General features: G+C 39.8%; 2 protein-coding genes across 3 annotated transcripts; both read right to left on the bottom strand.

Moving 5' to 3' along the window:
* Window positions 1-402: 402 nt before the first annotated feature.
* LOC137285488 (UDP-glucuronosyltransferase 1A7-like) lies at window positions 403-3,808 on the bottom strand. Of its 2 annotated transcripts, none has more exons than XM_067817740.1 (2): window positions 3,189-3,230; window positions 403-2,039 (listed from the first exon to the last, which is right to left on the bottom strand). In XM_067817740.1, exon 2 carries the CDS (start codon window positions 2,018-2,020, stop codon window positions 527-529), a length of 1,494 nt encoding a protein of 497 aa, XP_067673841.1. In that variant the 5' UTR covers window positions 2,021-2,039; window positions 3,189-3,230; the 3' UTR covers window positions 403-526. The 2 variants fall into 2 exon arrangements, with proteins under 2 accessions (XP_067673841.1, XP_067673840.1); XM_067817739.1 differs by lacking the exon at window positions 3,189-3,230 and adding an exon at window positions 3,759-3,808 and having other exon boundaries at window positions 409-2,039.
* An 8,234-nt stretch (window positions 3,809-12,042) lies between these two features.
* Window positions 12,043-13,569, bottom strand: LOC137277785 (UDP-glucuronosyltransferase 1A1-like). Its single transcript, XM_067809717.1, has one exon. It carries the CDS (start codon window positions 13,567-13,569, stop codon window positions 12,043-12,045), a length of 1,527 nt encoding a protein of 508 aa, XP_067665818.1.
* Window positions 13,570-14,138: the final 569 nt, after the last annotated feature.

Raw genomic sequence — 14,138 nt, 5'->3', positions numbered from 1 at the left:
CTAAAAAGAAAGAAAGAAAAAGATTAAATTAATATGTAGGTGATCGTGGCGAGCATGGTTTGCTGAGCTGTTCTCACCCGGATCTTTGAACACAGAACATGAAGTAGTCATCTATAACTACATCAGTTGAGCTCCCCATCTTGATTATTCTTTTCTTGTTGCTACTATTCATAATCATCTAATTCCAGATTAAGACCTTTCCATTTGGAAAAATAGCTAGAATATTGCTATTGTCTATACCTAGTTTAACATGTAAGCGTTACCCTGAATATTGGTGATATAGATTTAAAATAACACTCACTTACTGACAAAGGAACTTTTTTGATATACAGATAAGTATGTCTTAAAAAACAATCAAGTCACGTTTTGTCTTGACTAATTTCTTGTTCCGTAAGAGAATCAGCCGGAGGGAACCATTTATAATGTACATGGATTTGGTTCTGTGTTTGTCTTAATAAGAACAGTTTTTACAGTTGGTGATACTAATAAAGCAAGTGTTGAGTAAATCATTCAAATTAAATTCACATTATTCACGTTTTTGTTTTGGCTTATGACTGACTTTCCTCCAGCAATAGCAGCACGACTTCCATATAAGGAAAATACACACGTGGAGAATGACCAGGACAAGCCCGATGACGTCCAGACACAAATACTGATACAACGGCATGTCCTGACAATACGACCTCAGATGGGCGCCGCCATATTTCAGCACATGTTCTATCCAGTAAACAGCTTCATCTTTGGGACTTCTTTCCCGGAGTTTGGTGATTTCGGCAGCTTTCTTGATTTTCTGTGAGTAGGAAGAATTCTGGATCACCTCATTGATGTTGGACACCAAATCGTCAACAGTAAAAGATTCCAAATTCATCGCGATACCAAATCCAAGGTATTCCAACTTCCTTCCATTCGAAGGCTGCTCAGCGAACATAGGAAAACCAATCATGGGAACTCCATGCAAAAAGGCCTCGCTCTGACCACTTGCTCCACAATGGGTGATGAACAGTTTAGTGTTGGGGTGAGCGAGCAAATCCGACTGTGGCATCCAGTCCGTTACGAGAATATTCGGCCCTGAACTGACTGTCTCACCTGTCTTGAAAATGAACTTGTACTGGGTACGTGAAAATGCCTCGACAAGTTGTTTGACGACACCATTAGGGAAATGGTTAATGTTGCTTCCAAAGGAGACGATGACTACACCGTCCTTGGCTTCATCCATGAACGCCTTGTATTTCTCTGGAAGAGGATTGACTTTGCTTGCTGACAGAGATCCAATAAGCTTCACATTTGGCAACGTAGCTCTTGGGTAATCAGCCAATGGCTCCTGTGAAATCAGCCAGAAGGAAGCCTTAGCAACTAGAGACTCCATGGTAATATCTGGCTTCTCTGGGGCGTAGATAGCCACAGCTCCAAAATAGGTGAAAGGGTTGTAGATATACCAACCTAGCATGAATATGACGTTGACAAATCTCACCCGGAAGTCCATTTCCGGAGTCCATGGGAAGATCGGAAACGGTGTACTTGAGGGGATGAAAGGTGTTCGACTAGACTGAGGATCGGACACTGCTCCAAGAAATACGAAAGATACATCTAACTTATAAGCCAGGATGGTTAACATCCTCGGCAAAGGTGTAGAATCAAATATGATCAAGTCAAACTTCATCCCTCTAAGATTTCCTAAAAGCTGTGTGTCCCTTAATATCAAGTCACATATTTTCTTACTTGCATCAAAAATAATTGACATATCTTTAGATTCAATATATCGGTGCATCTCCTCGTCAATGTTGTAGTTGTCCAGTGATCTGTAATGTAAGGTCCTGACTCCAGGTGGCTGGAGGTCCATGCGCTTGGTCAGTTCTGTTGGGAGGGCATTCCATACTAGATGACCCCGCTCCGCCAAATCCCTAGCAACCACCAGAGGTCCATTGATGTGACTGTATGATGGGAACATGAAAAAGAGAATTTTGGCGGCCTCGAAACCAGGAAGACAAAGCAGCAGCCAAACATAATATGATGACGTCATAGCGGATGTGGAAGTAGAACTGCGGAAAAGAAACAAAAACAGAAAAAAACACACATCCATTAGTGCTTATATTTCAGAGGACGGATGTGATATAATGTGCATAAATGTAAAAGTATTAGCAATGCTTAGCTCACGTACGAAATCTGAAATCTGTTTTTTGGTTTTGTATGTTGCGAAAATATGTTATATAAATAGCCTTCGTGTGATGAGATACACAGGCCAGTATGAAGGTAATAATGCATTTATTACACAGTGTTAGGTCCACATGGCACCTTTTCATGTCGAATTCTAAACTATTAACTGCATTAATCGAAATGACAACACATGCAGAATTATAACATGATTTATTTTGGGATTATACTTTCTTAGTAAAGTACAGAAAATAGCAGTGGCTGAGGAGGTTAGGTGGCTAACTTTGTCTGCTGACGATCAGGTGCCTGACTTTGAGGGTGTGGGTTGGAAATCCCGCATAGTACTCATCACCATAAAAGTACTAACAAGAGCCTGTACTTGTGCAATCCCAATACAACATGAACACTTAAGTGACATTTGACCTTAATTCAAGGTTTAACCTCCCAATATTGATGTTCCGGTTTTGGAAGAAACCTTGAAACCAATTTAAGTGATATTTGAAGCTGGCGTGTGGTCCGCCAAAGGAAACCCTCATTATTACATTAGATTATCACAGCAACAATTACTGTAAAGGTCAGTGGCCCGCTTTGGGAAATGTTTGTTGAACTAGCGTCAAACAGGAACTCAAAGGTGGCACGAAAGCCTGATGGTTACCCAGGCTTTGACGTATACTTGTTCGGCATGACATTCCACAGCCATATTGATAATCTTGCCATATTCGTATTTGCACTGTGAACAAACAGTATTAGTTTCTACGCTAGTTTCTAGAGATGTCGGTACTATCCAGTGGTCAAAGGTAAGCTCACTCACTCACTCTTAGCTACATAGCCTCGTAGGGAAGGGGGTCTGTATCGATGTGCTGCTCCCTCTGTGTCAGATATCGAGGCATATAGTTATAATCCTCATTCTAAAATCGCGTTTGGAAAATAATAGTTCACAAATATTCAAGACATTAATTCGCTTAAGTCGTCCTGAAACCCTGTCTATACTTTAGAATCAATATGTACTCAATGTAATCAATTTTGCTTGCACTCACCGAATCTTGTCACACTCGCCAGCTACCCACAAAGGTCCAAAGGTCAAAATCTTCTACTTGTGTACTCTAACAGTCACGTGACCTGAAGGTCATGCATTCTCTCATTGTACGTTCTGGTTGGGTTGGTATGTGTACCCGAAACCTGGTTTGTAAATCGTTGTGTTAAGAATGCTTTAGTTAGACTCTCAGTGCGTCAATCACTGAGTGTATACACATACAGGCTTTCAGTCAGTATTTACACTCATAACAGCTTCGTGTTCGTCTCTAAAACCAAACCCTAACACATCAGAAATGTCGGGGTTAAACGCAGTTTGTCGTCTGTACGTCTGTGCAGCATCCTTAGATAAGGCGCATCCAGACAACACAGAATTGCATACTCAAATAGGGTGTATTTACATCATATCAGCTCACTAATTACTGACTAATTACTGGTTGATCTCTGCTCACTAATTGTTATGAACACACACACACACACAGAGCGACAAAGACAGACAGACAGATACACACACACACACACACACACACACACATACACATCTGTATATTTTGAATATATTTAATTACACTCACCCAGAACCTGATATGATGTAAGGTGATTCTTGAATATGTATAATCCCAAATATAACATATGTTACATCACACAGAAACTCTATTGTTCGCCAGAGGCCGTAGACTTGAAAGTCTTTGCATGCTCCACTGGTTGTTGCTTTAATCACAATAGTTGTCGTCTGGCAGGGAATAAACAGACAGATGCATAGTTTCTGTCCCTGATATCTAAATGCCCATACAAAGTGAAACCCATTTCTGGTGTTCCCCACATTCATATTGCTGGAATATTGCTAAAAGCGGCGTAAAAACTCACTCACTCACTCTTCTCACATAAATCGACCCTGAGCGCATTTATCATGTTTCTATTACAGACACAATCTCACTCAATTTCAACAATATTTTGGCCTATATTATAGATTATGAGTTCAATGCTTTAGCTAAGTCTTCCCGGTTCGTTACAGTGCCAACCTCTTGAAGCGTCCTACAATCACGCACACATGATCACAAACAGGATCGCGCACTTGTTCCAGTCCAAGTAAACTTAGTCTCAGTGTATTTCGTTACACTCCACCACTAAGTCTAAAAAACCTAGATGAAGGTTGCGTCAGGTAATCTTTGAGCGACCAATGACCGTCCAATCAAACGCGGGATGGTTAAATAGATTTAACCAATCAGACAACGGCTACTATTTAGGGATCGGGGATCACTGAAACAGATCTCTCCACAAACAAAAATCCGCATATAACACAATTATTTGACCTGCAGTATATACGCTTTGGGGTATCTGTTGACATGGTTACCATTAGCTAATATTTCCGCAAGATAACATCCTTGAATATTGCCCAAAACACTATCTTCAGCGACTGTTTACTCACTGTTGCCATGGTTGTACGTACGCCGTGTGCATCACCCGGAAGCGAGCGTACGCTATATGGCATTCGGGATCGTTCGGGTACGAACCTTTTCGAGCTAAAACGTTCAAAGGGTATGTGCGAGTGTGCACTTTCGCGATTTCGTAAGCTGTGGTCTGATTGGTCAATCTTAGAGGTTCCCTGACGCGACCTCCCATAAGGTTTTGTTAGACTCAGTAGTGGAGTGTAACGAAAAGTACTGAGGATAAGTTTACTTAGACTGGCACTTGTTCGCACATCCGATCGAACATTAGATCGCACGAACATTATTAACAGTGAAATCGATATGGTTTAAACATATTATTATTTCAAAATGTGATGAAATCTGAATATGCGAACACGCCAAGAAGCTTATATTAAGGCCGCTCCAGTATATTAAAGTGTTCCAGTAGGTGGACATATAGTTGCAGTAGTTCGACGATAAAGATCAATAGTAGGACAAATTACATACAACTGTTGCTAGGTGTTGGTTATGCCTAGTAACCATGTCAGCTGAAATCGATATCTATTGTTCAAGTGCTGCTTTTCTTCGTCCCTTTTCAGACGAGATGATGGTCTGGGTTTCTCTTTTGAAACCTAAATCAATTAACGAATTAAACTATTCCCGGGTTAGTACCTTTCTTCACTTTTCGTAATGGTTAAAGAAACTGAAAATGTCTGGTATTCAGCTCCAGATTCACGTGGTGTGCTTAGTTTAGGAATACATGTATTAAGGTACACATTCAGGTTTACCTTTTACATATCTGTTATGGATTCAGTCAAAGGCGGTTGTTCTTTGTTTCCAGCGTCATTCAAACAGTTGTTTTTTTAATGTACATGTCTTTCCATCCTAGATTGGTATGATCACTTCTATTATTCTGAATAGATATGTGTGATTTATTTTAGCATCTTTTGGTTTTATGTAAACTGACGTACAAAAACAACACAATTTGTCTCCTGGTATTTCTTCTTGAAAGATCAAACAAAGTAAATTTTCTGAATTCTACAGCTATTTAGGACGCAGGGGTCGGAGGACGGAATATGAAAGTTGAGACGTGGGTGATGGGAAGCACAGAGATGATCGTAAACCACGCGAACCAATGTGTAGCTGTATATATACTAGATAATTATTACAAAATGAGTCGGTGTTCCAAATATTGTGCTGGAATAATCTGAGGAATAATGAAAATCATCAGACTATAAGATGCAAATCTACTGATTATGCCAAATCGGTTTTGCCCGATACAGTTTAACTGTGGAATGAACTACCTATCAACGCGAAAAATGCTTCCTCTGTTGGCCAGTTTTAAGCAAACCCATCTCTTACTTACACTCCACCTTAAGGAAAAAGACATGTCACTTTATCAGTAGAACGGTGTTGGCTCAGTGGGTAAGTGACAGTAATTGACTGACAACTGAACTGAGCTCACTGAAACTGACTATACCGAGCCAGCAACCGAAGCGTAACACTTAAACTGGATTACAAGTGGGACGACCCCGAAAACAGAGGCGTATTTTGTTCCTGTAGACCCATGAATGTGAAAACAAAAGAAAAGTCCATAATGAGTATAATTTTAAATTGCATTCTCAAAGACATTGGTGTACAGGATAGATCTGAACATATTTACATTTCTCAATCAATCGATCGATCAATCAATCACCACGGCTGGTGGTGCAAGAGCGAATACAAATATTTCACATGTAACAATTAATGGAAAGATGAATTATAATATACGGTACGTATAAATGCAAAAATCTAATAATAGATGGTTGTAACTAGTCCGAGTTCATATGTCTTATACATGTTGTTACTTTTGATACAAAGTCTCAGCCATTGAACTCTGAACTTCGTCAGTCACGCACTCCTAAACAACGACTCGCTGTGAACAAAATAACAACGACTTTATCAACTTTAAGAAGTTAATTATCATCAAGTCTCATTTGCCTTTCTGGCCCGTTACTCCTGTAGCTAGTTGCCAGATTGCCCTGAGAAGTTCACAGCAGCTTTAGAAGGGCGACTACTCTCATTTTAACCCACCAAGTGCAAGAAAACGTTGAGAAGTGGAGCGATGGCTCAACGTTTGACTCAAGCTGTTGTGGCGGTTCATGGACAACGAACTGTAATTGTTGATACTCTGAACGTTCCTGTGCCCTGATATTAGCATAATTTCATTTGGGGATTACTTTTTTAAACTAGATACTCTCTAGCTGAGTGAGTAGCGGACCGTTGGTTTCCTAATCCACCATTTTTGGCCATTCGCCTCATGATGGAACCAGGCGTGTTAGTTCCAACTGGTTTTCGTTTAAAGGTCACATATACTCTAATAGGGCACAAACGCAACATCACTTGCTGACATCGTTATAGATGAAACCCAGTCATTAAAAATGCTCATTTCGATCTTTAATTACCTTAAATCGACCTTTTTGTCAACAGTGCACAATTCTCAGCCGCAAATGAAATTTCAACCAATCAGAGCGGCGCGTCTCCGTGGGTATAGAAATGAGGGTGTGTGCAGTATTCATCTACATTTCAGGGGTTGAACTAATTCGTTTACAGGTTTGTACAAACCTGAAATCGTGATAACTGTTGAGAAAAATGAAAGCTATATGTTCTCACAATCTACTATCATTTAGTTTTGTCTCCTACTTTGCCTAGTTTTCGAGTTACAACCCTTGTTTTCATAGACGATTCTGTCAAAATCACTTGGTGTCGCTAGGTTGTAATCCGTGTTAGGTGGTATGAACCTACCCGTTATTTGTCATTATTCACTTGATGCTCAGTTAATGAATTTATAACAGGTATAATTAGTGGTAACGCCACTTAGATTACCCGACAAAGGCCCCCATTTGGCATTACTTTTGTCTAGATCGATCAAAGGATTAACTGATAACACGCTGATTGATTAATTAGTTTTATGGGGATTTAAATGGGGGATTTGTCAAAAGGTAGTGTTAATGTATGTACATTTACTTATCTATACTGAATACTCTCTGTCGTGTCTGTGTCTATGCAAAACAACGACCTTCTTTCAAAGGATTAACTGCCAATACATTGATTGATTGCTCATTTTTGGCTAACTAAATAACTTTTTAAAAAGAATGACGCACATTATGGAATTAGTTGCCAGGTGTGCTATCTTGGGTAACCAATGAAACTATAGAGCAATGTGAAAAACCTGAAACTATATATCACATTTTCGTATATTAGACTGTTAAAAGACGCATCACCTAGGAAATCTGCAGATGAATTATATATCACTTGTTTTTGTGGATATTGATGGATACATTCCTCAAAGAAGGTAATAGTCTGACATTGCTCCTATAACTTTAATTTTAATATTTGCATTTTTGTTTTTAATACGTTGTTGTAGCTTTCTACAGAATCATTGTTTTCGTCGTTAAGTGTAATGATGCAGACGACATACACTAGGGCGTGGGTGCGAATTCATATAGGAAAACTATGAAATGTCTACATATTACATTCCTGTTATACATTCGCAGATCGCTTCTTTTTATTACGTTTCAAAATGCATATAAGTATGATTATAAAGTAATTAGGATTATGAGACCAAGTATAAAGACGTATATTGACAAGTGTCTACATACTGGTGAATGAACGTTACAAACCAAGTAAATTTAGCAAGTGAAGAAATTTATCGCGCAGTATTTTCACTTCGACCCCGACCTCGCTTAGGTTATGTTACAGGTTGTGTCATGCAAACTCCTTTTGGTAATGATTCAAATCCATATTTATGTAGTTTTGATTTTCCAACTTGATGAGAACAAACCATACATAATCTCATTAATTCAAATGGATTTGACTTCACGATTTTCAAAAATGCCGGGGCCCTGTCTTGGAATGAATGCTATTTAAGTTTGTTTTCACCGACTTACAAAAGCAAAATTACTTTCTACTGGTAGTAAAATATGTATTTTCTTGATGGACATTAGGATTTTACATGACATTGCTTCTAACATTACAATTTCATTCTTGGAAGTAAGGTGGAGGTCAATATAACATTGCTTGCAATATAAATGTCACTTCGCCCCCACCGTGCTTTCTTGGAAGAAGTCCTTATGTTAAAAGTTGTGTCATGCAAAATCCTTTTGGCCATGATTCAAATGCATATTTAACTACCAGTTAAATGTAGTTTTGATTTTCCAACTTGATGAGAACAAATCATAATCTCAATAATTCTAACGGACTTTAGCCCATGACTTCACGATTTTCAAACATTGCGGCGCCCTGTCTGAGGATGAATGCTATTTAAGTTTGTTTTCACCGACTTACAAAAGCAAAATTACTTTCTACTGGTAGTAAAATATGTATTTTCTTGATGGACAATAGGATTTTACATGACATTGCTTATAACATAGCAATTTCAGTCTTGGAATCGGTCAATATAAGGGCTCAATATGATAATTTTGTCACTTCGACCACAACCTCGTTTCCGAGGAAGAAAGCGTTATATCCATGCAAAATCCTTTTGGTCAGCAATGTGTAGTAAGCAGTCTTGATTTTATAAACTCGATGAAACTTGAACTCCATTTTCTATCCTGGAAACGTGGTAGGGGGCGAACCATCCGATTTAGTGTATACCACAGGCTTCCACAAAGCTCACTTCGCACACACTAACAACCAATTTAAGCAGAAACTACGGAGTCTGGTGGAAATCTGTGCATAGTGACACCATCACCCGACCCCAAGGAACAATTGACGGTAACACAACAATTCGGCATGTCTTTGGTGACGTCGAGGAATCAGCAAAATGACGAGCTTCCTACACATTTTCTATACATTTAACTGGAAACCGTTCCTTCTATGACGTCACTGTAGGGCTTTGGTGACAGAGTTACGTAAAATGTCTGCGGTTTCGTTTGCGGGTGAGAGAGAAGCAGACGGCTTTTTAGCAACCTTTAAGCACTTGGTATTAATTAACCACAAGTTTTTAAAAAAAGAAAATGGTGTTTCGTTTATGACTAACCAAAAGTCTTTCATATGCGGTGATAAGAAGAGTACCAAAAATTGAGTTTAGTGGTCCTATAAACCAAGGATGTATGGCGGATGCTTGTTTGGTGTTGGTAGCGAGATAGAACGGCGAGTCGGGGAGTGAGTATCAGGCTATTCGGAGCTCGCGATATCGCTTGAACAGTACAACATATCGGACAACGTTCATCACCGGTAGCGCAAACTTTGGCAAGCTTTGGCACTTAGCTTCCGAAAACCTTCTCTACTGTCGCCCTGGCAAGTTTTGGCACTTAGGCTCCGAACACCATCTCTACTGTCGCCCTCTCAAGCTTTGGCACTTAGCTTCCGAACACCATCTCTACTGTCGCCTTGGCAAGGTGTGGACACTCATTCCTAAAATTCAAGAAATTCCGTTCCTCCCCAGTCAGTCGTCAAGGACACGTGACCCAACTTCATGTCATTGTGCAGCTTTACACTAAGGACACCGCAGAGGTTAGTATTGAACTATCAAAGTCAATTCAAAATCGTTTCAGAATTGCTCACACCAAGCTGTCCGGTTTGCCCAAATTTGTCCACATCTTCATCAGACAGAGTTTCTAAACGCTTAGGCAAGTTAAATTACCCTCTCCCTCACTGATCTGTATTATTTTCACAACATACCGAACTTAGGAAATGCAGCGTCACTGTACAGAGATGTACCATAGTTCCTTGATTTCGGGTGCCTGTCAAAGCTTGAAATCATCGACTTCAAACTTCGTAGCTTGTGCCATCAGTTTTAGTCATTGACAAATCTCAATCTCAGTCTTTTATTCGACAGAAAGGCCTTCGGTCCACATACAAGGTCAACATATAAAACCTGTGTATAAATTGCTGTCAAACAAGTGAATTGCGCAAACTTCTTTAAATAATTTGAGATGGACAGTAAATGGGTTGGATTATCATTTTCAAGATTCTTATAGATCATGACACGTTCATTGATATACATAGGTAGATGTGCAGAGAATTAACACGTACTTCGTTGTAAGCTGGACATGAAATGAAATTCATCCTCGACATAATTCTATTTACATAACTTACAATAGCGATACTGACGTGGAATTCCATCTCGTCTACCAAATTTTTTATAAATGGGAAGCTCACCAATTCTGAGAAACGTTACTCTACGTCTTGTTTCTTTTCATTTTACATTTACAAAATACTTTTCTAAACAGAACACTGTTTCAATTTTAGAATATAAATGTAATGTTGAATATTAAATAATATCAGCCATTATTGATGGAACGTTGCAATTCCTTATCCTTGTTTCAAAATTGAATAGAAACACCTCCTTGAATCCAGCACCTTGGTTCTCCCAAACAAGCCCGAAGCCTTAAGTAAATAAAATAGTTCTAACATGATATACCCACGTTTTACGTCCAATTTTTCTAAATTATACAACATAAAGTACCTATCCAGGAGCATTTCAAGCAAGCCTAAACCAATAGTTAATTACTCTCAATAACGAATCAATATAAATATAACCTCTTTCCTACTTTCAACACTAAAGTCTATGACGCAAGTAAATATATCAGCTGACGAAAGATCATAATATATGTTAAAGTTCATGTTTGACGATAGTTTCAACAGGACGTAAATCCCCACCCGCTCTTCATGAAAGATTCTAGACGCTTCACGTCACATTTGGTTTCTTTTGATTGCAATCAAGTTCCTGTTGTCGACACAACTGTCAATATTTGAATAGTCATTGCGTATGGGGCCTCTAAAAAGTCATCATCCATCAAATCTCTCAGCAATTGAGGAGGCAGATCAGCCTGCGAAATTCATTTTTTTTCTCGCGTCTCGGCTATTATCATGCATCTAAATCGAGGTACTTGCCTATTTCTCCTGAAAACAGGTTCACATTGTTGTGTTGGTTCCTAGGGGCTGAATTATTGATAGCACTCTTCCACTATCCTTTCCATCAATACAAACAAAGTCAAGTACACGGAGATCGAAATCCATGGTGGCAAAGCTAATCATGCAGTTGAAGAGTTCTCTCGTCACATCATAGTCCAGGGTTCCATTCCCCACGTTCCAATTCATGCTTTGTCTTGACTAATTGCTTGTTTCGTGACAGAATCAGCAGGAGAGAACCAGACAACATAAATGTTTGTTCGGCATTGCTCCTTGTAAGACCACATTTTGCATTCATACTGTTCATGTGTATGTCTTGGTGGATGTCTCTCCTCCATCAGTTACTGCACGATTTACAGATAGAGAGAATACACTATTTTGAAATGTCCCCATATAGCCGTAACTGATATAAGTACTCGATATTGTTGTAATGAAAGTAGTCTATTCTTGTTCACACTCTGACTGGCATTTTGGAACATCCGTCCCGGGGGACGAGTCGTCTCTCTCATTATGGAAAGTGTTGACGAATGGAGAACCAATGCGGTCGTCTTTTCTAGTCACGTTTAGGCTTTGGTTGGTGACGAATTCGACACCTGTTGCACATATAGCTACACGACTTCCACAAGACGAAAATACCAAAGTGGAGAATGAACAGGACAAGCCCGATGACGTCCAGACACAAATACTGATACAACGGCATGTCCTGACAATACGACCTCAGATGGGCGCCGCCATATTTCAGCACATGTTCTATCCAGTAAACAGCTTCCTCTTTGGGACTTCTTTCCCGGAGTTTGGTGATTTCGGCAGCTTTCTTGATTTTCTGTGAGTAGGAAGAATTCTGGATCACCTCATTGATGTTGGATACCAAATCGTCAACAGTAAACGTTTTCAAATCCATTTCAATGCCGAATCCAAAGTAAACTAACTTCTTGGCATTATATGGCTGCTCAGCAAACATAGGAAAACCAATCATGGGAACACCCTGCAAGAAAGCCTCGTTCTGACCATTAGCCCCACAGTGGGTTATGAATAAATTAGTGTTTGGATGGGCGAGAAGATCCGACTGTGGCATCCAGTCCGTTAAAAGGATATCAGGTCCAACACTTACTTGCTTTTCTGACTTGAAAACGAACCTATATTTGGTTCGAGAAAACGATTCCAGAAGTCGGCGGAAGATTTCATCTGGAATTCCTTTGACATTACTTCCAAATGAGACGATGACCACACCGTCTTTGGCTTCATTCATAAATTTCCCGTATTTGTCAGAGAGAGGTTCCGGTTTCTTTGTGGTTAACGAACCAACCATCTTTACGTTTGGCAGAGTAGCGCTTGGATAGTCCATAAACGGTTCCTGCTCAATGAGCCAAAGCCATGCTTTGGCTGCCAAAGACTCCATTGTGATATATGGCTTGTCTGGGGCATAGGTTGCAACTGCCATGTAATCAGAGAACGGGTCATAAACATATATATACGTCATTATCACGATCGCATTAGTTACACGTGACCAAAAGTCCATTCTAGGTGTCCATGGATACAGTGATTGTGGTGTGGCAGATGGGATGAAAGGAGTACGCGTGATTTGAGGTTTCAGTGTCGCACCAATGAAGATAAAGGGAATGTCCAACTTGTAGGCTATGATGGTTAACATTCTTGGTAGCGGGGTTGAATCAAACACAATCAAATCAAACTTTAGGTTTGCGATTCGAGAGAACAATTTCGTGTCTCGTAATATCTTGTCATTTAGTTTTCTAAATTGTTCAGTGAGAAGAGGAGCAGAGTTTTCTTCAAAGTAACCCCTTATTGTCTTCTGGACCATCTCAGTTTCCATGTCATAATCATCTACCGACTCGTATTTGAGAATGTTGACACCCGGTGATTGCATGCCCTTGTGATTGGCCAGTTCAGTTGACAAGGCATTCCATACCACGTGACCACGTGAAGCTAACTCAGTGGCTACATTCAGAGATCCCCGGATGTGACTGTATGCAGGGAAGAACAGTAAAAGAATCCTGGCAGTGTGGAACCCAGGCAGACACAGGAGCAACAGCAGAGCCACACCTCCGGCACCGAACCTCATTTTGGGCAGTTGGAGCTATTTGTAAAAGAAATAAGAAATGTTAATTCACCTTGACGGCCAAATATTACTCGGTACGTCTCATTCGGTTTTATTTGTACATTTCCGCTTACTTCCACGTGTAGGAGGACGTTTACGTTGACAACGTCGACACTGACATATACACTCAGAATAAAGAGTGCATACATACATATATAATAATTATAACTGACACTGTCGAGCAAACATGACCTGATACGTCTCCGCTAACATTTTCTTCTATTTGTACATTTCCGTTAACTTTAACATGTATGGGGACGTTTGCATTAACGCTTACGTTAACGGGGACGTGTGCATGTGTGTTTCCTGGAAGTTTATTTCCACCTGTATCTATACGTGAAGGTTTGCATATGTGTTTCCTGGAAGTTTACTTCCACCTGTATGTATACGTGAAGATGTGCATGTGTGTTTCCTGGAAGTTTACTTCCACCTGTATGTATACGTGAAGATGTGCATGTGTGTTTCCTGGAAGTTTACTTCCACCTGTATGTATACGTGAAGATGTGCATGTATGTTTCCTGGAAGTTTACTTC

Source organism: Haliotis asinina, chromosome 1 (assembly GCF_037392515.1).
Source record: "Haliotis asinina isolate JCU_RB_2024 chromosome 1, JCU_Hal_asi_v2, whole genome shotgun sequence".
NCBI classification, from domain to species: Eukaryota; Metazoa; Mollusca; class Gastropoda; order Lepetellida; family Haliotidae; genus Haliotis; species Haliotis asinina.
The sequence above is the reverse complement of the archived record's forward strand: the minus strand, read 5'-3'. Positions and strand labels throughout refer to the sequence as shown.

What these genes read in the sequence shown, in the direction of transcription:
- LOC137285488 (XM_067817739.1), bottom strand. Translation starts at nt 2,020, where the DNA reads ATGACGTCATCATATTATGTTTGGCTGCTGCTTTGTCTTCCTGGTTTC.
- LOC137277785 (XM_067809717.1), bottom strand. Translation starts at nt 13,569, where the DNA reads ATGAGGTTCGGTGCCGGAGGTGTGGCTCTGCTGTTGCTCCTGTGTCTG.